Here is a 27,505-nt window from a genome sequence, read left to right on the forward strand (position 1 = left end):
ATTCAAAAAAACATTATGAAGCATATACTAACGGGTGTGTAACCTTGGTAAGCCTAGTTGTTTGCCAGGCACTCTGCATGCTAGCCAGTGACAGCTCAAGGCTGTACTCACGAGATGCCCTGCTGCTCACCACTTCAAACTCCTTCAGCAATCCACCAAGCTGCATCTGTACTACCTTTCTTAGACTGAAAGAAGAATGCTGTGTAAGAACCTAAGCTCTGTCTATATCCTGGAACTTTTCTATCATATATGCCACTTTGACATCAAAAGCAGGATGACATATGTAAAACCTATCCCTAGCCTTCTATTCACTAAAAACTTGACAGTATTCTGACTGAAAAAGCATCACTCAGAGCATTAAAGAACCTTAGATGTTTACCTTACATCATTTAGTAAAATAATTATCATTCATCAACTGTAACTTGTGATTTTCCTCCCCCCATACCAATGTGGCACAATTTGATTACAACGCATAGCCAACAGTGCACAGTCTTAAAGCTGGAAATACACTAACCTGGTGCCAGCATTTGGGGTGATGTCAAATCCAGCAGCTTTGTTTAGGTTGTGCCAGTGTCGTGACCGGAGACCTTTATTACATAAGACAGACACCAGGGGAAGGTGCTCCTTAAAGTTTTTGATCTGTAAAAGGGCAATGGCACAGACCTGCAATGGCCCTGGCAAGTTGTCAGGGTTAGGGTCATCTAAATTCATTCTGGCTTTTCGTGGATCACCCTCAAGAGCTTGCTGCTTGAATTTGGTCTTAAAGGTTTTACGAAGTCGGAACATTTCCCTGGTAGGGAGAGAGGAACTGTAGTGTGTCCTGTCTCTTTATGATGGAGCTTTTGATTAACCTAGAGTTCTTTCGAAGAGTCTTGAAATATGCCTTAAAACAGCTTTCAGTCCAACAAAGAAAGACTTTCCTGCAATCAATCCTATTTGAGCAACAGTGCAGATGACAGGCTGTGGCATTTCTTTATAACTGAAAGCAGCAGAGATATTGCAATCCTCAAACTTCTGTGACTCTCTACAATGAAAACCTGAATTCCACAAATCTACCCACCAATGTTGAGAAGAGTTAAGAGAGAGCTTCAAGTTTCTAAATAAGGTGGATGACACAAATAGTGAAGTTCTTCTTGATATCAATGATGGAAAAATCAAAGGTCACAACATGAAACCTGACAAGCTCATTACTGAAAAAAAAAATTACTGCTTTAATGTAAGGATGGAGGATGATTGGAATAAACCAGATGAAGAAACTGTAAAGTTTGCAGTATAAAAAAGTTTAAAAAGTAACTTGGTGGGAGAATTCAAGAGATGGGGCCCCACAAAAATAAAACTCCATTCATATCATATAAACAGGGAATTACACATGAGCAACTGCAATACTTTTTATGATAAAAGACAACAAAATAGTATCAAAGTATGATAACTGCAAATCTACCGGTATAGATTACTGACCCCTACATATTAACTACGAAGTCCCCTCCTCTCATCTATAAGTCTTGTTCCTGTCATATGACTATTCCATCACACCATGGCCATTTGTCTGTAAATCTGGCAACAGCATTTTTCTTGTCTGTCAAGTATAGGTATCTGCATTCTACAGGGCTGTCAATTTCTCTCATATGGTTAATTCTTTTCTTTTACTTGGCCAATTCCTCTGCCTCATATGGCTATTTTCTTCCCCTCATCCGGCTAATGTCTTTCTTATCTCCTTAAATACCTCTTCTATCGCATGAAAAAATTTCCTTTTACCCAGCCAGTTCCCTCCACCTATCTCACTAGTTCCTTCACACTTATGGCCATTCCCTTTCCCTTACTGAAATACTCTCTTCATCTTATCAGACCAGTTACTTCCTCTCATCTGGTCCACTTTTTCACTCGATTACTTTTCTATAACATGGTAATCTCCTCCTCTTATCTGTCCCTCCACTGTAATCTGGCCTATCCATTCCTATCAACATTCTAGGCATCACATAAGACACACGCATAATTCACTCCCCATGCCAATTACATAAACACAAAAGCAATACACAAACCAATGGCCCCAGAACACAAATAGGCAGGAGATTTGGACAAGAAAAAGGGTCCCTTAACACCTCATAAAAACAATTCAGCTGCTCCACTTTAAACTATGCCTCACCTGTCTGGTTTTCCATACTCTCAAAAGTATATAAAACAAAGCTGCAAACCACAAAAAATAGTACACTCAAAACAATCACTGGCTGCCTAATGACTACAAACACTGAACATCTTCACAATACAGACCCACTTCAACATGCTTGGCACACAATTCTCTGCAAAAGCACTACACCCCTTCCACCCAGACCACTTTATAACTAACTGACAACCCCAAAGTAGAAAAAGTTTTCCCATCTTACACTTCAGTAATCTCTACTCACAGATCCCACCACCCCGAACAAATATATAATTAGTATAACACATGCACATCAAAAAAACAAAAAACACTGAAAATTGACCTTCGAACTCAATTTTAAGCTCCAACCCACCAGACATACATACATCTGAAACCATACTCCCCAAACAAACTCAAGTCAGGCTCCCCTGCATACACTCTGGTCATTACTCATCTTTACAACACTATAAACACCATTTCAACATATCCCAAGACCCTTTATGCCCACAGTGCAACTACCATAAAGACACCAAGCACTAACTACTTACTTGCCATGCACTCTCCACACACACACACACACACACACAAAACTTTATTACCTGTACTCCTAACTAGTGGACATGGCCAACTTCCTGAGTGACCCAGGTGCCTCATAATGATAGGAGGAACTCCTGGGGAAGGAAAATAATCCTTCCTTTTACCTGAACACTCCTTCTTATCTAGTTGGTCACTTTCCCTTACCCAAAAAGTCATCTGTAGCATTACAAATCCCTGACTTTTGTTATACCCCTCCCTTTCACCTTGCTAGCCTTCATCTCATCTGGACCCTCACTAACCTGGCTAATTCCTCTGTTTCAGCATCTATGAAGTCTGGGTCAAGACTAGTGAAATCACCATCCATCCAGTACTTCTCATACTTACGCCACTTCATGACAAGTGTAAAGAGCTCATCATAAGGCACTAAGCATTCCTGCAAATCAATTTCACTGTTACATATCAATGAATAAATCATCTAATTATGAGTCATCACATAATTCAAATGTCATACATTAATTAATATACAGCTAGATAACAGTATGTAAGCAAACAATGCTGAGAAACACAAGATATGACTGAGGACAGCTTATTTCACCATCAAATAACAAGGACTCCGGTCTGATAAGACAGTGACTGTCAGGTCTGACTTGGTCTCATAAAGATGAAATGCAGCTACAGTATCAAATGGTAAGCATGTCCTTCTGAAAGGATATTTCATTACATAAAAGGTAAAACCCAAACCTCACCTTCAGTTCACATAGAAGTGGAAAGGAAGAAAGCTGGAATTTGAAGAGGGATTCCTCTTCATTGACCCATGAAACAAGTGTGCTTACTTTGTCCAATCTTGCCTCTAACTTTCGCACTTCCTGTGGATAAATACCAAATAATAAGTCTGTAACAGTGACGTAACCCCCATGAAGGTTTCAAAGGTGAAGATTCTGAGTAATGTGAGAAACAATCAGAGCTGATTACACATAGTCTGATATATATTCAAAATACAAGGAAACTCTTCCAGTCAAGTAACTTTTGTGTGAGATTGTGAATGCAAACAATGTAATGTGCTTTGTTGAAGTCTGTTGCCACTAGTAATGTGCAAGATACAACATCCATAATGAAGACAATGAACAGTTACTGCTCAGATGCTCCACACTCACCCCTAACGGATACATAAACATCACTACACTTTATGACCTATGGTCCTGCCTGGTGGGCATGGCCAGCTTCCTGAGTGTGGTAGTTTTATAATGATGGAAGGGATTTTGGGGGTAAGACATATGTTTAGTTTGGAAGTAACATCTTAGGTATAACAGGTCTTGTGATATAAAGATGCAGTGACTTAAATTTTGGAGATGGGTATTGTCTAGAATGCAGATAAGAAAGTGTAATTCATATAAGTTTGGGGAGCTTATTTTCAGGTGAAATATGTCTGGTGGGGTAGTGTTTCATTCTGCATTAGAAGGGCAGTTGTTTAGCAACTGTCAAGTAATTTTGGTGTGTATGTGATTTGTTACTGTTAAGTTGATTGGAGCAGGTGGAACCTGAGAGAATGGGATGTTAAAGCATGAGGAAGGGGTCAGATTTTTAATACTACCTGGGGATTGGTTGTTAGTTATAAAGAGGTTTGGATATCAATGATCTTGTGCAGTAGCATATAAGTGAATGCCAAGCATGTTAAACTGAAAAGATTTTTCTAATTATGTCAGTGGTAAATGAATGTGGTTGCTAAGTAGCCACGATAAAAATTTTCTGAGTGCTATGTTTTGCGTGGTTTGCAGCTTTGTTATATTTGTTTTTGACAATGGATGACCAGGAACGTGAAATGTAATTCAGGGTGGAGCAGATATTTTTTTGCAAAGGATAATAAGGGATTCTTTTACTTATCCAATTCTGGTGCCATTAAGTGCTCTGAGGGCATTTACTTTGTTTATGGTCTCTGTTTATATCTGTGGCATTAAAAGTCACGTGTGTGCAATATGTTATGTCTAGTAAGTTTTGTCAAGAGGAAGTAATTGATCATTCTGGGTGAGAGAAGAGTTCAGGTTGGATTCATGTCTGTCAAGGGGTAAAATGGATGATGGCAGACTTCTACGGTGATACAGACACTGTTTTGTGTCAGTCAGTGTTTTAATTGTGTGATGTAATATTGCATGTTTCTTGATGCTTGGGTAATGTCAGGGTTATATGATGTGACAGTGAACTCATCTAAATATGAAAAGACCCTCATACCACAGTCTAAGAGAGGTAATGGAAGGCCATGTAAGAAAAAATTGAAGAGAAGTGGACAAAGAGCTGCTCCTTGGAGACACTACTGTAGAGCTTTAGAATTTTAGAAAAGAAACATTGTAAGTGACTGGTTTCATAGCAAACCATTTTTTTTTTCATCACTGTGAAGAGTGGTGTCAAATAATTTCTTGATATTGTTTTCTTTAAATTCATCACCATTTCCTGCATTTGCAAGATAGCACTAGGAACAGATGAAGAAAGGTTGGATTCACTCATATCCATTTTCTAGCTGTCATGTGTAATGCACCAAAGTCATAGCTCCCTATTCACAACCAGGCCCCACAGACCTTTCCATGGTTTACCCCAGCCGCTTCACACGCACAGGTTCTACTGACTACACATCAACCCCTGTATACCACATCGCTCCAGGTCATTCTATCCCACATACACTGTTCACCCTCGTGCATGTTCAGGCCCCAATCACTCAAAGTCTTTTTCACCCCATCCTTTCATCTCCAATGTGGTGTCGCTCTTCTTGTTCCCTCCACTTCTGACACAACCTCTCCTCACTCATTCTCTCCATATGTCCACACCATTTCAGTACACACTCTTCAGCTCTCAACCACACTCCTCTTCATATCATCACACTTCTCTCTTACTCTTTCATTACTTACTCGATCAAACCAACTCACACCACATATTGCCACTAAGACTCAGCAGGAGATGAGTCATGGTTGACTAAAGCCATATAAGACATATGTTGTGTGAAGTTTGTGTTCACTGTGGTAGTGGAGTAATTGGATCCTAAGTCAGGCTGTCATGGTGGGAGTGCAATGTTCTGACTGATAAGGATCAGCTTTTTAAGAATTTTGGTTATGCATGTATTACTAGCCTCCATATGTATGTGGTGACACAACAAGTGAAAAGTCACCTATGTCTAGACTATATCGTAATCAGTGGACAAAAAGGAGTAAAGTCTGGTTGAAGAATTTCTTGCTCCACAGAAGTCCATTTCCCTGCTTCTGCTTGGAGTGCAGCCTCAAAGCTGCAAAGGCCACATAAAAGAGGTCCTGGGGTTTTATAAATGATTACATAAATCAACATACATAGTGAATGCTATAAGCTACCCTTGCCTAATGGCAAAATCTTTACGTAAATATTCTTATGTACTCCTTTTGCTTCCTTCACTTCTGACCTGGTCAATCTTTTTTTCATTCAGCTTCTCCATATGTCCAAACCATTCAAGAAAACCCAGGTCAATTTCATCAATCAGACTGTACTTACTGACACATATCTTACTTTGTCTTTTATATGTACATAGGGGATAGGGGAGAAAGAATACTTCCCACGTATTCCCTGCGTGTCATAGAAGGCGACTAAAAGGGGAGGGAGCAGGAGGTTGGAAATCCTCCCCTCTTTTTTTTTAATTTCCCACAAGAAGGAACAGAGAAGGGGGCCAGGTGAGGATATTCCCTCAAAGGCCCAGTCCTCTGTTCTCAATGCTACCTCACTAACGCAGGGAATGGCGAATAGTATGAAAAAAAAAAAAATATATGAAAGTATACAAATAATCTAATGCATTCCAATCACAGTGAAATATCTGTACTCTGCACATCCTAACAGTGAATATGCATTCTTTCAGGTAACAGGTAGCACATGCTTGATTTCATATATGAGCCCGTAGTTCTAGGACAGTATAAAAAAAATTTGATTTTTCTTTCCATTACCAATATGAATATAGGGTAAAAATCCTTTACTAATGTTAATACCAATCATCTCAAACCACTTTATACATATTTAAGTAAGATGTAGGTAATGCTGACATGTGCTGAGAACAAAAGTTTTGAAAATCTTACCCTGATGTACTTGTTGACATGAGAAACATCAGACAGCTCTTCCAGCTCTGTCACATACTGCTGGATACGCTCCAAGGTTTGATTAACCTCGCCTGTCCTCTCAACTAATGTTTCCTCAAACTCTTGTTTCAAGTCCTCCAATGACTGTTAACACAACATTAGATAAGTCTAATGGTCTTGAAAAAATTTCTTTAACACTAAAAATAGCAAAATAAGGAGAAAAGAATTTCAATATTCCTCTCAGTTATTCAAAATGAACACAAACCAACTGTAGCAAACCAAGTCAGATAGATCTAGCATATACACAGTATCCAATGCATCTCTACTGAAATATCCTCAATGTTCAATCAACTCTGTTCAAGTACCTCTATACAAGTTTACCTACAAAAAGAATGTTTCATGTGATTAAACATATCACTGTAAGTACAGATTATGAAGCACAAATTTTCTTTCTTTTCTTTCAAACTATTCGCCATTTCCCGCATTAGCGAGGTAGCGTTAAGAACAGAGGACTGGGCCTTGAGGGAATACCCTCACCTGGCCCAATTCTCTGTTCCTTCTTTTGGAAAAAAAAAAAAAAAGAAAAAAAAAAAAAACGAGAGCACAAATTATAACTATAAAAGTTACTCACCTCTACAGCTCTGTCAACAACAGGTTTGAGCCTCGCAGGCCAGACAATAACACCTGCAGTAGTAGTCAGATCATCTGAGGTAAGGTGCACTACATCCAAAATGACCTGTATCAGAACAATAAGGTCAATAAGATTCATCACTGAGCATTAAATATGTTCTGCATGAGATATCACATCAAATCTAATCGTAGCTGGAAAACTTATCCTTTGCTGGACACAAAGTACCCTTCCTAAGTACTCTACTTGCAGGAATCATTGGCGTAAGAAAAAATATCTGCCTATAAAGCTTCTTTTTCTTATAGTGGAGGATTTAGTTACCAACAAAAGTCTACATCAAGGCCAGCCTTAATCTAAATACACCTGATCCCCTAATTGCCACCTGTGCATCTTACGACCATCAGTACATACGACTGGAAAAAATATAAATAAAAAAGTAAAAATGAAATATGAACCAAAAAAATCTTAAATAAAACGTAAAAAGTAACTACAGAATCATATAACAAACCAGGTTAATAAAAAAAAAAGATAATCATGATAGAAAGTAAGTAGGATAAAAGAATGATGTACAGGTACATGAATTCTACATGCCATGCTTACATGCATCTGACTTACATCCATTTCAAGATCCAACTGGTTGGTCAGAATTTGGACATAAGTTGGGAGGGGGTGTACAGAGAGGATTATAAAAGGAACAAACGAAGAGACAATGGAAAGTATTTATGAATTTTGTAGGAAGAGGTAAAACCTGTCTTTCAAAATGTGTAAAGTCATAGTTATTAGATAAGACATGAAAATGTAGAGAGTTCCAAAGCTTCGAGGATAATCAATTGAAAATAGTACACCTTACATCTAAGCATCACCAATTCTTGTCTTGCAATATTTACTTATCAGCATGTGTGTGCATAAGGGGATGAGTGCACACTCTACATCAATATTATTAATCCACACTCTGTCACATAAGTAACTATGAAACCTTTATCCTTTCACTGCACTGACCAGCCACTGCACAGTGCACACAGGGATATTTGTGATTTTAAGCTTTCATGCTCCTCTACTGAATTTCCAACTGATAAATAATTTCACATCTTATCTATGGCCATCACTAGCAACCTGACATAGCTGGATGATACATCACACATGACAGTCACCCATAAATCATCAGAAAAAGTGTGACTAAACTTTCACCACGTCAAGCCACATCTGCGGTCCTAAACGTTTTTGCCTTTGAAGAGAAACCATACTCTCTTTCATCACCTGACAATGATAAATCTTTGCCGAAGGTAACTTCTCTCTTGCAGTCTAACCTCAAGCAGGAAGAGTCCAGAAACACCTATTATCATCACTGTATACTCTTCATAATCATAATTGTCTTCAATACAATCAAGAATTTATCTTCACCATTATCATCATCATTTGGTCACTGTAAATAATTCACCTTGAGTTTTACAACCATTGTAGCTACTTCATCTGCTAAGCGGTGGATGGTGATGCGTCGCACCTCCTCCACATACTCCATCAACTTGAACAGCTGATCTGTAGACTTTGGCGTTTCCTGGATACGCTTGTGGATTGTTTCAAACTGCTGATTAAGTCTGCAACAATTTAGACTAAGATGTGGAAAACCCTTTTAATCAAACTTTGTTCATTTATCAATTAACTGCATGTAACATTTGCCAATACTAATACATATTTACCAACATGCCCTTTAACCTACTTCTATCTAACCTCTAACATTCTATACCATATTCACATATTTATGTTTCTTAACTGCACAATGAATCACTCCTCTCTTCCACATGACCAATTCTCAACCAACCATACTTTAATAAAAGCAACATTCAGCCTCTATAAACTCTTTTTAACCACATTTTCTTCTTAACCTTTCCATGCAAGAGACAACTTTCATCCACTTTGTTTTTCTGTGCAGGAGGTGACATTTTGATATACAAAATCCTGTACCTTTAGAATTTTTTGGCTGTGTTGACCATATCTAATGCTTTATCATTCATATTTCATGGTCTATATATAGCTGTTTCCCCCAAAATTGTTTACATTTGCATCAGATGGTAGATCTGTGTTAGGTAGAGTATCACTTAGTCTGAGTATAAGATTACATCAGTGGCCTAGAAATATGGCTTGTTCATCTAAGGATCTGATGAATATTGGTATATAAATATATCTGCCCATCCACCATCATATGGGTCAGGATATTTGGTATGTTGATTTCTCACAGAAGTCATAGTCTTTCTTATCTTAGTCACTTGCTGATGATACAACTCTGGTGACAAACTCATCCAGTGAGGGAGCTAAAACAAAAAGCCACAACAAAAAAAAATATAAAAAAAATGTTCTTTAAAATAACTTTCAATTCAGTAAAGATTTCCATGATCTACCCTTTGGGTGATTCCATATCCCTAGAACCTGAAATGCATTGGTGTGGACCAGAAAGGAGCAAAGAACTACACTGGCTACGGGTTAGCCAAATTCCAGATGTGCCTCAGAAAAAAAGGGCAGAAGAAAAGGAAATGATAAAGCTCTACTGGTAGAGTTCCTTCCCTTATGAATGATGTCAGGTCTTGAAACTCATAGAAAAGAAATCAAAAACCTCCAGACTGACACCTCTCTTACGTGTACCATCGGAAGGCTAACCAAAACATGGTACGGGTTGAGTATCCCTTATCCAAAACACCTAGGACCAGAAGTGTTTTGGATTTTGGAATATTTGCATATACATAATGAGATATGTGGAAAACAGGATGGCATGGAAACAAATGGGTTAGAGCTGATACATACTTCAACATTTTGACAGTTCAACAGTCTTTCTCAGGAGATACTGATTCCAGCATTCAACTGGATTGTGTTCCTGGCAAGTGATAATCACCCAGTAGGACGCCTTAGCATGTCGTTCTCTGATTGAATAGCTTGTCCTGCTGCCTCCATCCATTCACAGCAATCTCCACTGCCTGACATGACCAGCAGAAGAACCCAGACCTTGTGTTAATGTTGTTCTTAATCCCTTCCTTTAGGTAAGCTTTTACGTTGTCACTTAATAGCTTGTCACTTGCCTGTAGCTGTCTTGACATTAACCTTTTAGTGATACTGTGAAAGCTTACCAAGAGGAAGGCATTAAAAATAATGTTAACAAGGTCTGGGTTCATCTGCTGGGTCATATCAGGTAGCTGAGATCACTGTGAATGGATGAAGGCAGCAAGGTAAGTAATCCAATCAGAGAGCAACATGCCAAGGCATGGGACCAGGTGACTATCACTTGCAGGTGGAATATGGTCCCACCAGATGCTGGTATCATTATCTCCAGAGGAAGATGGTTGAACAGTTGAAATGTTGAGGTATGTCTCACCTCTAAACCATTTGTTTCCATACCATCCTGTTTTCCACATTTGTCGTGATGGATAATAGACAATGAGATATCTTGGGGATGGGACAAAACTCTAAACACAAAATCCATTCATGTTTCATATATAACTTATACACATAGTCTAAAAGGTAATATAAACAATATTTCTAATGATTTTGCACATGAAACAAAATCTATGTAACAGTGAACCATCTGAAAGCTAAGGTGTCACAACCTCAGGAGCCCGTTTGGACAATCTCTGGTTGTCTGGCATCATCTTCATTCTTGATTCTTAACTTCTATGCTACCTTTCCTTACACTTATTCACACAGTACAGAGAATAAGCAAAAAACAGTAAGTATGCAAGTAGGTCTGGCAGTGATGATGGTTTGTAACAAACTGATGCCAATAGAGCGTCAGGGCCTAGCACGGGCAATGAGGTAAGGTGCTTAATTTTCCACTTGTAACGCCATGTCGCTGCTCTAAAAGTTTCAGATTTTGAAACATTTCGGATTTCAGACTTTCAAATTAGGGATGCTCAATCTGTACTACACGAATATAGGTTTATCTACATATCCCTAGAAGATGATCCAGGGATACAGAAGGATCTTTTGACCACATTATTTAGACAGTATCCCATCCTTTCATCATAAAAATGTGCAACGATGACTACCAAGCTTGGTCTATTGGCAAAATGATAAAAATACTCTAGTTATTATTGGAAGAGCATCACCAAAAGTTCAACTAGTATATCACTGTTAAGCTAGTTCAGGAAAAAGGCCTTTCTGGAATTACATAGTCTTCATCATAACCCCAGGAAAACTATTCTGGGATATATGAACAACCTTAGATAAAGTTGATGGAGATGCTCTGTGGAAGGTATTAAGAGTACATGGTGTGGGAAGCAAGTTCCTAGAAGCAGTGAAAAATTTTTATCGAGGATGTAAGGCATGTGTACAAGTAGGAAGAGAGGTAAGTGAATGGTTCTCAGTGAATGTCGGTTTGCAGCAGGGCTGCATTATGTCTCCATGGTTGTTTAATTTGTTTATGGATGAGGTTATTAGAGAGGTGAATGCAAGAGCTTTGAAAAGAACAAGTGTGCAGTCTGTTGTGGATGAAAGGGCTTGGGAAGAGTTCGTTGTTGTTCGCTGATGATACAGCGCTGGTGGCTGATTCAAGTGAGAAACCACAGAAGTTGGTGACTGAGTTTGGTAAAGTGTGTGAAAGAAGAAAACTGAGAGTAAATGTGAATAAGAGCAAGGTTATACGGTTCAGTAGGCTGATGAACAAGTTAACTGGGAGGTAAGTTTGAATGGAGAAAAACTGGAGTAAGTGAAGTGCTTTAGATATCTGGGAGTAGATTTAGCACCAGATGGAACCATGGAAGCAGAAGTGAGTCACAGGGTGGGGGAGGGGGTGAAGGTTCTGGGAGCATTGAAGTGGAAGGCAAGAATGTTATCTCAGAGAGCAAAAATGTGTATGTCTGAAGGAATGGTGGTTCCAAAAAAGTCATATGGTTGCGAGACATGGGCTATAAAAAGGGTTGTGTGGAGGACGGTGGATGTGTTGGAAATGAGATGTTTGAGGACAATATGTGGTGTGAGGTGGTTTGATCGAGTAAGTAATAAAAAGGTAAGAGAGATGTGTGGTAATAAAGAGTGTGGTTGAGAAAGCAGAAGACGTTGTATTGAAATGGTTTGGTCACATGGAGAGAATGAGTGAGGAAAGACTGACAAAGAAGATATATGTGTCAGAGGTGGAGGGAACAAGAAGTGGGAGATCAAATTGGAGGTGGACTGATGGAATGAAAAAGATTTTGAGCGATCAGGGCCTGAACATACAGGAAGGTGAAAGTCATGCAGGGAATAGAGTGAACTGGAACGATGTGGTATACTGGGGTGGATGTACTGTCAATGGACTGAACCAGGGCATGTGAAGCTTCTAGGGCAAACCATGAAAAGTTTTGTGGGGCCTGGATGTGGAAAGGGAGCTGGGGTTTCAGAGCATTACACATGAGTGTGAACGAATGTGGCCTTTGTTGTCTTTTCCTAATGCTACCTCACGAGCACGCAGGGGGAGGGGGGTGCCATTTCATATGTGGCGGGGTGGCAATGGGAATGAATGAAGGCAGCATGTATGAATATGTACATGTGCATATATGTATATGTCTGAGTATGTATATGTATGTATACGTTGAAATGTATAGGTATGTATATGTGCGTGTGTGGGCATTTATGTATATACATGAGTGTGTGGATGAGTTGGGCCATTCTTTCGTCTGTTTCCTTGCACTACCTTGCTAATGCGGGAGACAGCGACAAAGTATAATAAATAAATAAATATAAATAATGAACAACCTTGCTTATGCAAGATTTCCACAGTACATTTAATAAGATCCAGATTATGTGTACCATGGGCTACCATACAAGGAAGCAATTAAATGGCTAAAACCAAACCATAGGAGAGCGAGGGAAACTTGAGAGGCTGAATCAAAATTCAAATGCTTTTGCTTGTATGTCAGAATTCACCAGACAGGCTTGAAAACCTTTTCAACTTCAGGGTCATTTTTTGCATCTTCAGTTGAAGCTACTGGGATACAAGACCTGGAAAGAAATCCAAAAAGCAAAACCAAAAATACCTGTTATCTAAAAAAGTATCTGTTATCTAAAAAACTTTCATCCCCTTAAGAGTACCAGTTTCACCCTTGAGATGAGCTTTGTTCCCCAATACATTAGTGTTGTGCTGGTTGTGGTGGGTGATAGCCTCATATGCACACATTAAATCTCTAGCAGTCAAGCATATTCCATTTCCTTAATACAAACTACCCAATACTCAGTGATCTTCATAGCATGGAGATGATGTTTTCTATACAGTAACATTTTTCAAACTAGAATCAATCATGAATCATTTCTTTAAAGTTCTGTATGTCTGATCAAATATCATTTGAGATGGTGGTCATTCGAGGCTCCTAAGATGCAATTCAATTACTGAAAAACATTAGTTCTTAAGTTGTTATTCCTGAGAATGAATACTATCATAAAGCCATAAGAGGTAATGAGATGGATCTTAACAAGTAACTATATCTTACCTTTGTATGATTTCACGATGATCAGCAATCAATTTGTCTCGCAACACTGACACAAAGGAAGATGACAAAAGAAGGAGACTCTGCCGCAAGAATTTGTACTCCAACCTATTCAAAGACATGAAGAGAAACAGGTTAGCTGGAGTATCAGTTTGAAATGAGAAAACTTGGAGGAAATGAAGTATCTCAGATACATGGGAGTGAACAAGGCAGGAAATGGCACCACGGGAGCTAAAGTGAGTCATAGGATGGCTGAGGGGAGAAGGTTCTGGAGGCATTGAGGAAACTGTGCAGAGAGGTCTCTTACTTAGGAGGAAACAGATGGGCATGTTCAATGGTACAGTATTAATAATGATGTTGAGTGGATGCAAGACATGGGCTAAAGAGGAGAAAGTATGGAAGAGGGTGAATGTGTCAGACATGAAATGCCTGAAGACAACATGTGGTGTGAGGAGGATCGATCAAGGAAGAAACACTAGCATAAGAGAGAGGTATGGAAATAAGAAGCAGACCAAATCAGAGATGGAAGGACAAAGTGAAAATGGTTTCGAAAGCATGGGATCTGAACATTCAGGAGGGTGTCAGACACACACAGGGAATGGGTAAGTTGGACCAATCTGGAATACAAGGGGAAACATGCTATTAATGGGCTGAACCAGGGTATATAAGAGGCCAGAAGGTACCATAAAGAGAGGGGCTCTGGGGGGTTGGCTGTGGATATAGGGTCTATAACATGTGTTGATATGGTTTGGACATATGGAGAGAATGAGTGAGAAAAGATTAACCAAGAGGATATGTGTCAGAGGTGGGGGGAACAAGGAGAAGCAGGAGACCAAATTGGAGGTGGAAGGATGGTGTGAAAAAGTCTGAGTGATCGGGGCCTGAACACACAGGAGGGTGAGATGCGTGCAAGGGATAGAGTGAATTGGAACAATATGGTATACCAGGGTCAACGTGCTCACCCACACTCTTTTTGTTACCACACATCTCTCTTACCCTACTTCTTACTTGATCAAACCACCTCACACCACATATTGTCTTCAAACATTTCATTTCCAATGCATCCACCCTCCTCCATACAACCCTACTACAGCCCATACCTTGCAACCATATAACATTGTTGAAACAGCTATTCCTTTAAACATATCCATTTTTGCTCTCCAAGATAACGTTCTCACAAAGGTCACAGTGGTGTGCCTTATCTAGTATTTGCTGATAACCATGAGGAAAATGAAACAGAATAAGTTCCCAAGTGCACTTTCATGTAATGATCACATCGTCAGGGAAGATACAAGAATGAGATAAAAGACATAGAACAGTCAGTTGATATATTTTCCTGGGGATAGGGGAGAAAGAACACTGCCCCCACATATCTACTGAATAGTATGAGATTGGATGATGAATGGAACACAATGACTCAGGACATGTTTAATGCAGACACCATACATAAATTCAATATGTCTAACAGAAAATGTTCATGAGAAAAGACCCCACAAGTGTAACACAAAACCCCCTCTCAATATAGTATAAATAGGTAATTACAAAAAGGTAATACAGAAGGTCCAGAGAAGGACAACAAAGATGATACCAGAGAAAGGTTTAAATTTACCTATCTTGAAAGATAGACAAATAAAGAGTGACCTAATCACAACTTCTAAAACTTTAATGCAGACTGATAATGAAGACTGAGAAAAGTTCTTTGAGATATGTAGGGAGAAAACAACCTGGGAAAATAAAATGAAAGTAGCCAGAAACTTGTTAAGAAAGATGTGAAGATGTACTTTTATAAGATAGGTTAGTGAATAAAATAAAGTGAATGAGGACATGGTTAACAGAATGCATACAGAAGAGTGAACAGCTCTTTGAGAGGTATATAGAGAAAACAGCCACAGAACATAACAAGAAATTAGGCAAGAAATTTGTTGATAAAGATGTGAAGATGTACTTTTATAGTTTATGGGTGGTGGGTGAATGAAATAAAATCAATGATGACATGGTTAAGGCAGACTGCATACATAAACCAAAAAAGTTGCATAATAGCAGAGAATGTTCAAGAAATGAGGCCCCATGAGTGTAAAACTCCCTCCCTGTATAGTACAAATAAGTACTTACAGAACTGATGTAAAAATTAGACAGAAGATATGCCCTCAATATCAATGTTTTTGCATCTGCAATGCACAAGAATTAAAACAAAGTGGGATAAACTAAGCTGCAGTGCAAGTTTCCAAGAGGTGACACTCATGTTGGCTAGAGCTATATGTACAACTCACTGTCACAAAGCTAACATCTGAGAGTGCTCCTTTCCTCTTCCCCATGACTGAGATCATATCATATTACCAAAGGCAGGTTTAGATATGAGAAGACATAAGAATGTGTCTTCAATTTTCACTTGCCCATTTGCAAATCTTACAATTTTCATCATAATGAATGGTGAATTCTAGGTATCCATTAGGTAGCTGGTAATAATACCTTGTTGAGAAGACTTTTCTAGACTCTTTCCACACAATTTGAGGCACTGAATGCAACTACCTTCCTTCTATTTATCTATATAATCTATCTGTATCTCTGGTGCACATTTGCTCCATGGGGTGGCCACGGCAAAAGATTCTTTATAAGTGACGAACTTTAGTGCTCTTTCTTAGCCTGTACTGCCTCACCCTTAACAGGCCACTGGCAGAGGGCAACTCAATTACAGTGTTTCCAAAGGCTCCTACTTAATGTTCCTACCTACTACTTCTATCTATTGCTCCTACCATTTTCCCATTAGGCAAGGCTTGTACATAGCACTCACCGCAGGAAAATTTAGTTTTGAAGAATGAGCTGTGTAAATTAAGTGTTGTAGGCATTATGTGTGAAACTGCCAGAGATTGTATATTTGTAACCAGAGTACCTGCAGTCCATCTGTAGGTAAGGCAGAAAGAAAAGACAGCTAAGTGGGTCAGACAAATGCAAAATGACAAACAATGAAGTGATGGCTCACTACAAAGCTGTCACTAACCCTCCTAATACCTAGGCAGGTAGTATGGATAATATACCTCCTTGGTCAGTGGCCACCTACTATCTACTACCTACCTTCCTTCATACAGATATAAGCCATACATAGCTAAGCATCTGCAAATACCCACCTTCATTTGAGCTTGTCAGCATAATATTAAGTCCAAAAAATATCTGAATCAATATAGACATGAGTACACAAACCTGAATACATGTAGTGTGGCTGAAGTGGGGACATGACTGGCCTGCTCAACATAACTGGAATAGTGACACAACTGGCCTGCATATTCTTCAAGTTGAGCCTCCTGTCTCAAGAAGTTGTCCACCTCAGTCCTTACCTCCCCACTCAGGACAGATGACCACTCTTGTGCTACAAGATCAAAGAAGGAATTATAACACTGAATACTTATCAAACAAACAAGTACACACTGCAAACAGAAATCATATTCTTGACATTAGTGTAAGTATAATCTTTATACATATCATCATACTATCTTTTATTTTTTTCATTATACTTTGTCGCTGTCTCCCACGTCAGCGAGGCAGTGCAAGGAAACAGACAAAAGAATGGCCAAACCAACCCACATACACATGTATATACATAAACACCCACACATGCACATATACATACCTATACATTTCAATGTATACATACGTATACATACACAGACATATACATATATACACATGTACATATTCATACATGCTGCCTTCATCCAATCCCACCACCCCTCCGCCAAACATGAAATGGCACCCCCCTCCCCCCACGTACGCATCAGACAGCGCTAGGAAAAGACAACAAAGGCCACATTCAATCACACTCAGTCTCTAGCTGTCATGTGTAATGCACCGAAACCACAGCTCCCTCTCCACATCCAGGCCCCATAAAACTTTCCATGGTTTACCCCAGATGCTTCACATGCCCTGGTTCAATTATTATATAATCATTATCATTATCATTATTATCATTATCATCATTATTATCATTATTATCATTAAAGTAAAATAAAAAGTATATCATTATCATTATACTTAGTTGCTGTCTCCTGTGTCAGGAAGGTAGCGCAATGCAACAGACGAAAGAATGGCCCAACCCATCAACATACACATGTATATACATAAACGGCCACACATGCACATATACATATCTATATATTTCAACGTATACATACATATACATACACAGACATATACATATATACACATGTACATATTCATACTTCCTGCCTTCATCCATTCCCGTCGCCACCCCGCCACACATGAAATGGCACCCCCCCTCCCCCCCACACATGCAAAGTAGCTCTAGGAGAAAAGACGACAAAGGCCACATTCATTCACACTCAGTCTCTAGCTGTTTCCTGCATCAGTGAGGTAGCGCCAGGAAACAAACAAAGAATGGCCCAACCACTAATATACACATATATGTACATAATGCCCATACATGCACATATACATATCAACATATACATACATATATATACACAGACATAGTCATATATACACACATGTACATATTCATACTTGCATGCCTTCATCCATTCCTGTTATAACCTGGCCCCACGGGAAACAGCATCCCCCCCTTTCAGTGAGGTAGCACCAAGAAAACAGACAAAAAAAGGCCACATTCATTCACATTCAGTCTCTAGCTGTTATGTGTAATGCACAAAAAACACATCTCCCTATCCACATCCAGGCCCCACAGACATTTCCATGGGTTACCCCAGATGCTTCACATGCCCTGGTTCAATCCATGACAGCACATCGACCACTGGTATACCACATCATTCCAATTCACTCTATTCCTTGCACGCCTCTCACCCTCCTGTATGTTCAGGCCCTGATCACTCAAAATCTTTTTCACTCCATCCTTCCACCTCCATTTTGGTCTCCCATTTCTCCTTCTTCCCTCGACCTCTGACACATATATCTTCTTTGTCAATCTTTCCTCACTCATTCTCTCCATATGTCCAAACCATTTCAACACACCCTCTTCTGCTCTCTCAACCACACTCTTTCTATTTCCACATATCTCCCTTACCCTTTCATTACTTAATCAAACCACCTCACACCACATACTGTCCTCACTCATTTCATTTCCAACACATTCACCCTCTCTGTACAACCCTATCAATAGCCCATGCCTCGCAACCATATAACACTGTTGGAACTACTATTCCTTCAAGCATACCCATTTTCGGTCTCGAAGATAACATTCTCTCCTTCCACACATTCTTCATTGCTCCCAGAACCTTCACCCCTCCCCCACCCTAAGACTCACTTCCTCTTCCGTGGTTCCATCCATTGCTAAGTCCACTGCCAGATATCTAAAACACTTCACTTCCTCGCAATTTTTCTCCACTCAAACTTACCTCCCAATCAACATGCCCCTCAACCCTACTGAACCTAATTACCTTGCTCTTATTCACACCTTCTCTCAACTTTCTCCTTTCACACACTTTACCAAACTCAGTCACCAACCTCTAACGTTTCTCACTTGAATCAGCCACTAGAGCTGTGTCATCAGCGAACAACAACTGACTCACTTCCCAGAGCCTCTCATCCACAACAGACTGTATACTCACCTCCCTCTCCAAAACTTTAGCATTTACCTCCCTAACCACCCTATTCATAAACAAATTAAACAACCATGGGGTAATCACACACCCCTGCCGCAAACCAACATTCACTGGGAATCAATCACTTTCCTCTCTTCCTTCTTGTACACATGCCTTACATCCTTGGTAAAAACTTTTCATTGCTTCTAGCAACTTACCTCCCACACCATATACACTTAAAACCCTCCACAAAGCAACTCTATTAACCCTATCATATGCCCTCTCCAGACCCATAAATGCTACATATAAATCCATCTGTTTTTCTAAGTATTTCTCACATACATTCTTCAGAGCAAACACCTGATCCACACATCCTCTACCACTCCTGAGACCACACTGCTCCTTCCCAGTCTCATGCCCTGTACAAGCCTTCATCCTCTCAATCAATAGCCTCCCATATAATTTCCCAGGAATACTCAACAAACATATGCCTCAGTAGTTTGAACACTCACCTTTATCCCCTTTGCCTTTGTACAATGGCACTATGCATGCATTCCACCAATCCTCAGGCACTTCACTATGATCCATACACACAATGAATATCCTTACCAACCAATCAACCCACCAGGAAACAGACAAAGAACGACCCATCCACTCATATACACACATATATACATACACACTTATACACATACAAATAAATATGCATATCAACATATACACATATACATACACATACACAGACATATACTTATATACACATGTACATATTCATACTTGCTTGTCTTCATCCATTCCCAGCATCACCCCACCCCACAGGAAACAGCACTGCCTCCCCCTGCATCAGAGGTAGCACCAGAAAAAGACAAATAAGGCCACATTCGTTCACACTTAGTCTCTAGCTGTCATGTGTAATGCACCAAAACCACAATTCCTAATCCATATCCATGCCCTACAGACCTTTCCATGGTTTACCCCACATGTTTCGCATATACATATATATATATATATATATATATATATTTTCTTTTTTTTTTTTGCCGCTGTCTCCCGCGTTTGCGAGGTAGCGCAAGGAAACAGACGAAAGAAATGGCCCAACCCACCCCCATACACATGTACATACATACACGTCCACACACGCAAATATACATACCTACACAGCTTTCCATGGTTTACCCCAGACGCTTCACATGCCCTGATTCAATCCACTGACAGCACGTCAACCCCAGTATACCACATCGATCCAATTCACTCTATTCCTTACCCTCCTTTCACCCTCCTGCATGTTCAGGCCCCGATCACACAAAATCTTTTTCACTCCATCTTTCCACCTCCAATTTGGTCTCCCACTTCTCCTCGTTCCCTCCACCTCCGACACATATATCCTCTTGGTCAATCTTTCCTCACTCATTCTCTCCATGTGCCCAAACCATTTCAAAACACCCTCTTCTGCTCTCTCAACCACGCTCTTTTTATTTCCACACATCTCTCTTACCCTTACGTTACTTACTCGATCAAACCGCGTCACACCACACACTGTCCTCAAACATCTCATTTCCAGCACATCCACCCTCCTGTGCACAATTCTATCCATAGCCCACGCCTCGCAACCATACAACATTTATTTATTTATATTTTGCTTTGTCGCTGTCTCCCGCATTAGCGAGGTAACGCAAGGAAACAGACGAAAGAATGGCCCAACCCACTCACATACACATGTATATACATACACGTCCACACACGCAAATATACATACCTATACATCTCAATATATACATATATATACACACACAGACATATACATATATACACATGTACATAATTCATACTGTCTGCCTTTATTTATTCCCATCACCACCTTGCCACACATGGAATAACAACCCCCTCCCCCCTCATGTGTGCGAGGTAGCACTAGGAAAAGACAACAAAAGCCCCATTCGTTCACACTCAGTCTCTAGCTGTCATGTAATAATGCACCGAAACCACAGCTCCCTTACCACATCCAGGCCCCACAGAATTTTTGTTTCTTTTAACCACCCTTCTCAGTTAGACACACAAGATATACAAAAGTATGTTCTTTCTCCCCTATATACCACCCTATCATCTAATTTATTCATTCAGCAGTCCTTAATACTCACTCCATCTCTTTTGCATCTCTTCTTTGCCTGTTACCAATTTCCAAATTGCTACTCTAACTGTTGCTCCCATTTGCTCTCTTACTCTCCTCACATTATTCACCATTTTCCAAGACATATTCTTATTCATATGTTTATCAATACTCTCTTAGACCATCTCTCATCAGCCTCTTTTCAAGTTCTTGCACTGAGAGAAAATAAGGTAATATAATGCACAGACTAAGCATTAACCATGATCCCAGTAAAATCAAGTGCTAATAAAGGAAAGTTACCAATCTGCCCTAAGAACTCTCCAGCCTTGGTGAAGCGGCATCTGATGCTCTTCACGAGTGTGTTATGGAAGCTTTCCCACTGTGGATCTGATAAGGTGACTACCAATGTCTCCCGGTGAGGCTGAAGAGGCCGCACAGGGGGAGGCACACCCTCCATTCCTCCTGATGACCCAATTTCTGATGCACGCTGACGCCACTTGGGTACCTTGGGTGGCTGTGGCTCATCCCATGTTCCACGGTAAAGTTGAACACACTCATCAAGCTACAACAAACACATCACAGAATAAATCAAGACCAGTAAGGTGAAAAATATTGGAAAGTGAAAATTGAACCAAGTTCTTAAAGTAATTTGTGCTCAACATGTATGAAGGCTGCACAAATGAGGTACAGAGGATGATCTTACACTAAATAAGTTCTTTTGTTTTGTTAATAGGGCATTTAGTGGCGTTAAGCTGGATTACACCGTACAATATGCATTCTATACATTCTATCATACCTCATTGTTGTTTCCCAGGTTAGAGAGGCAGTGCCAGGGAACAGAAAAAGAAAGGCTCATCCACTCATATACACACACACATATATACATTTCATCATTATTATTATTATCATTATTATCATTACATTATTATACTTTGTCGCTGTCTTCCACGTTAGCAAGGTAGGGCAAGGAAACAGACAAAAGAATGGCCCAACCCACCCACATACACATGTATATACATAAACGCCCACACACACACATATAAATACACAGACCTATACACATATACACATGTACATATTCATTATTGCTGCCTTCATCCATTCCCATTGCCACAACGCCACACAGGAAATGGCACCCCTGCAGGCACACGAGGCTGCGCTAGGAAGAGACAACAAAGGCCACATTCATTCACATTCAGTCTCTAACTGTCAACATATATATAGATGTGTTGGAAATGAGATGTTTGAGGACAATATGTGGTGTGAGGTGGTTTGATCGAGTAAGTAATGAAAAGGTAAGAGAGTGGTGTGATAATAAAAAGAGCGTGGTTGAGAGAGCAGAAGAGGGTGTATTGAAATGGTTTAGTCACATGGAGAGAATGAGTGAGGAAAGATTGACAAAGAGGATATATGTGTCAGAGGTGGAGGGAACGAGGAGAAGTGGGAGACCAAATTGGAGGTGGAAGAGTGGAGCGAAAAAGATTATGAGCAATCAGGGCTTGAACATACAGGAGGGTGAAAGGCGTGCAAGGAATAGAGTGAATTGGAACGATGGGGTATACCAGGGTTGACATGCTGTCAATGGATTGAACCAGGGTATGTGAAGCATCTGGGGTAAACCATGGAAAGTTCTGTGGGACCTGGATGTGGAAAGGGAGGTGTGGTTTGGGTGCATTACACATGAAAGCTAGAGATTGAGTGTAAACAAATGTGGCCTTTAATGTCGTTTCCTGGCGCTACCTCACTCGCACGCGTGGGGAGGGGTGTGTCATTTCATGTGTGGCAGGGTGGCGGCGGGAATGGATGAAGGCAGCATATATGAATATGCACATGTGTGTATATGTATGTCTGTGTATGTATATGTATGTATATGTTGAAATGTATAGGTATATATATGTGCGTGTGTGGGTGTTTATGTATATACATGTGCATGTGAGTGGGTTGAGCCATTCTTCCATCTGTTTCCTTGTGCTACCTAGCTAACGGAAGACAGCGTCAAAGTATAATGAATAAATAAATAAATAAATAAATAACAAATATGAGATGGGGATAGGCAATTATCAATAAACTTCAGGGAGGAAGTTCAATGAAATAACATGAGAACAAATGAGAACATCAGTGGACGGGGAAACTTGGGAAGTGGTAACAGGTAGTGAGGAGGACATGGAGGAAGTATTTTGAAGAACTGATAAATGTGTTTGATGGTAGGTTGGCAGAAATATGGAGTTATGATTCAGAAGATATGCAAAGTTGGAGACTCCTGAAAGTGGTTTGGTGAAGAGAGAAGAGGTGGTGAAAGTCGTTGCATATGATAAAATGTGCCAAGGTGGCTGGAATGAATGGTGCTGCTGTTAAATTTCTTAAGAAAGGGGGTGACTGCATCAGTAACTGGTTAGTGAGAATTTTCAATGTATGCATGGATGTTGGTAAGGTGCCTGAGGATTTCCAGAATGCATGCAAAGTGACACTGTACAAAGGCAAGGGGGACAAAGGTCAGTGTTCAAACTACAAAGGGATAAGGTTGATGAGTTCCAGGTAAGTTGTATGGAAGAGTGATAACTGACTAAAAGGGAATGATGTGGTTTCACAAGTGGTAGAGGATGTGTGGTACAGGTGCTCGCTTTAAAGAACATGAGCTACAAATTCTTGGAGAAACAGAGGGATTTGTATGTGGCATTTGTGGATTTGGATAAAGCATATGAAATGGTGGACAGAGATGGCTTGTGGAAGGTCTTATGAATATGTAATGCAGGAGAAAAGCTAATAGATGAAGTGAGAAGATTATATCAAGAGTGTAAGCCACATATGTAAGTAGGTAAAGAGGAGAGTGAGATGTTCTAAGTGAAAGTGGGTCTGCTATAAGGGTGTGTGATGACTGTTTAATCAGTTTATGCATGGGGTGCTGAGGGAAGTAAATGCATGGGTCTTGAAAAGCCAGGAAAGCATGAAGTTTGTAGGGGTTAAGGGGGTGTGGAAAGTGAGTCAGTTGCTGTTTGCAGATGACACAGTACTGGTGGTGGTTTTGAGTGAGAAACTACAAAAACAAAAGTAAGGTTATTAGGTTTAACAGGGCAGAGAGTGAAGTTAGTTGGGGTGTGCATTTGACTGGAAATATTTTGGAGGAAGTGGAGAGTTTTAGATACCTGGGAAAGGACATGGCAGCAAATGGAACATTGGAAGTGAGTGATAGGATGGGTGAGGAGATGAAATTTCTGGGGGCACTAAGGAATGTGTGGAGAGAGAATGATATCTGGGAGGGCAAAAATGCATATGCTTAAAAATACAGTAGTTCCAACATTGTTGTATGGATGTGAAGCAAGGGCTATCGATCAGAATGTGTAGAAGAGTGTGGATGTGTTGGAAATGAAATATTTGAGGACAATATTTGGTGAGAAATGGTTTGACTAAGTAATAAAAGGGATAGAAAGGTGTGATCAGAAAAAAATGTGTGGTTAAAAGCTGGAGATGATGTGCTGAAATGGTCTGGAAAAATGAAGAGAATGAGTAAGTTGAGGTTGACAAAGAGGACAAATGTGTTAGGAGAGGAAATGGAAGGATGGAGTGAAAAACATTTTGAGTTGTCAGGACTTGAACATAGATGAGTGTGAAAGGCTTGCACAGGATAGAGTGGACTGGAGTGGTGCAGTATGCTGAGAGTGACATGTTGTCAATGGACTGAACAAGGGCATACAGTGCAGCCAGGGGAAACCACGGAAAGGTGAGTGGGGCCTGGCTGAGGACAAGAGGCTATGGTTTTGGTGCATTACACATGACTGACTGAGAATGAATGTGAGCAAATGAGGCCTCTTCTTAGTCTGTTCATGATGCTACCTAACTAATGCAGAAAGCAACAAACAAGTACGAAAAAAATTTTTGTTAGCATGTCATTGAAGAGCAATATTTTCTTGTCAATTTTCCAATCTTTAGTTTAAAATCATGTACACAAAGATAAAGAACTAAGGCAGTACAAAATTATCAGTTTCTTTACAAGAAAAAAGTCAAAAGTTACCTACTTCACTGTTTTCCTCAGTGAGGCATCCTGATATGAAAATTATTTCAACAGTGAAACACTTGAAGATAAAGTCAAGTAATAAAAAATGCTTAATCTCACACAAAGATTGATGATTTCTTTATAGTTAGAAACATTTCAGATATGGATGCAAAATCTAAAATCAGGTAAAATAATAATTTTGTAAGTGATGGTGGTATGAATGAACACTGGTTTTGGTTGACAAATGAATTTGGTGTATAGAGTGAAAAAGTAAGATGCATATATAATAGCATGGAATCCTATTTACATTTTTTAACAAACTGGAGAAAGATGTTTATAGGTGAATTGAGAGGGTGTATGCATGTGATTAACAATGAAATTAGGCATGGATTTATAATTCATTAATAAATTATAATTTTTCTACTAATCTGATCAGGAACATGAAGAGCTCTGTGCATATCCTCAAGAAAATTAAACAAAGAAATTCCAGTGTCAAAAAACAGATAAATAACAGGCAGTTACATGATTTTTTTCTAAGTATAATATAGAGGAGCTATTATCTACTTTATGAACAGTACTAACACTGCAAACTGACTTCTTTGAAGAGATCCATGAAGGCTGTGCAGAGTGCCTCTTCGTCTGGATTGAGCACCACTTGGTTATCATCAAGGACAAGATACAGCTTGAGCCTGGGACCAACCCATGGTTCCTCATCACTGCCAAGCCACTTTAGGACACTCTCCACACTGCGTATCAGCACTTCCTGCAGCTGAGTCAAACACATTTCCCCATGTAATGTTTCAAAAAATATAGCTATAGCATCTATACCCATAATTACAATAATTCTCAACTCTCATATACATATGAAAAGTTAATTTCAAATCAAAGGGATATCACAGTTAATAATCTCACTATCAAAATACATCCTTAAAACCCTGAGCCAGAATTCATACCAGCAATGGGAACACTCTCATTTCATATCTCCTCTCATCTATGACATTTTACTGTCAAACTCAATGTTTAGCACATTAATGATTCTGAATACAATGTCACTAAGTTCCCACCACTTCTGACACACGGATCCTCTTTGTGGTTTTCTCTTGACACATACATACTGTCTGTAGTCTTTGTTCACTCATTCTTTCCATCTGTCCATTTCATCACATTCTTGTTGGCCCCTAAATCAGACTGCACCCTTTAGCTGCCAAAATCATATCTGTGCATTTTGACAGTTTTCATTGTTACATGTATAAATAATAATTTCTCCATGGCATTTAAGAAATTTTTCCCTATATTGCACAAATAGCTACATCTTACACAATATCTAAAATGCCTATCAAACTATATAAAGTACTGCCATCTTTGATCAAAGGTGGTAAATGCGAATGTGAATAAACAGCTAATCCACTTACTCTCTTACAAGTCTACGAATATTTACCCTGTATTTTCACTATAACATAAATAAGGTTGATGCAGAGTTACTATGATATACATCATAAGAGTTTACCATATACTGTAAATGCAAAACCTTCATAACAGAAAAAAATCACAATAAACAAATATCTGATCCTTTTCATAAGCTGATGCCTATTCCAAGAAACTGTTTGGTTCATTTTACTTTTTTTCATTTTGTTTCAGTTTTTCTTGTACCATAAGTCAAAAGAGAAAAAGAAATGTTACAGGAGAGGAAACAGATGAGATTCTTTTAGCATTATTAGATAATGCAATAGTTTTTGTATGTAGTGAATATCTTCATACTGGTCCATCATTTCCCACATTATCAGAGTAGCACCCAGAATATTCAAATCGTTTCCCCAAGTTAGCAATGAAGCGCCAAGCACATTTGAAGAAAGGATGCATTTGTTTATATCCATTCTCTAGCTGTCATGTGCAATGCACAGAAACCACAGCCCCCAATCTACAACCCAACCCCACTAACAGAAATGACATGCTAATCTTTTAATGTTAGATATAAGGTATAAAATATCTACAGTTTACGAATAAATATTTCTTTACAGAATGCTGGAAAACTTG

At 39.4% G+C, this 27,505-nt stretch overlaps 1 protein-coding gene across 1 annotated transcript in view; it reads right to left on the reverse strand.

Annotated features, from left to right (window-relative positions):
- Nucleotides 1-27,505, reverse strand: part of LOC139765996 (dynein axonemal heavy chain 7-like) — a 178,548-nt gene that overhangs the window by 140,537 nt on the left and 10,506 nt on the right. The window contains 11 exon segments of the mRNA XM_071694035.1: nucleotides 33-185; nucleotides 515-790; nucleotides 2,974-3,107; nucleotides 3,421-3,540; nucleotides 6,754-6,897; nucleotides 7,385-7,489; nucleotides 8,820-8,976; nucleotides 13,828-13,932; nucleotides 17,023-17,188; nucleotides 21,781-22,042; nucleotides 26,067-26,240. Of these exon segments, the coding sequence (XP_071550136.1) occupies nucleotides 33-185; nucleotides 515-790; nucleotides 2,974-3,107; nucleotides 3,421-3,540; nucleotides 6,754-6,897; nucleotides 7,385-7,489; nucleotides 8,820-8,976; nucleotides 13,828-13,932; nucleotides 17,023-17,188; nucleotides 21,781-22,042; nucleotides 26,067-26,240 (1,796 nt within the window).

This window comes from Panulirus ornatus, chromosome 56 (genome assembly GCF_036320965.1).
Source record: "Panulirus ornatus isolate Po-2019 chromosome 56, ASM3632096v1, whole genome shotgun sequence".
NCBI lineage: Eukaryota > Metazoa > Arthropoda > Malacostraca > Decapoda > Palinuridae > Panulirus > Panulirus ornatus.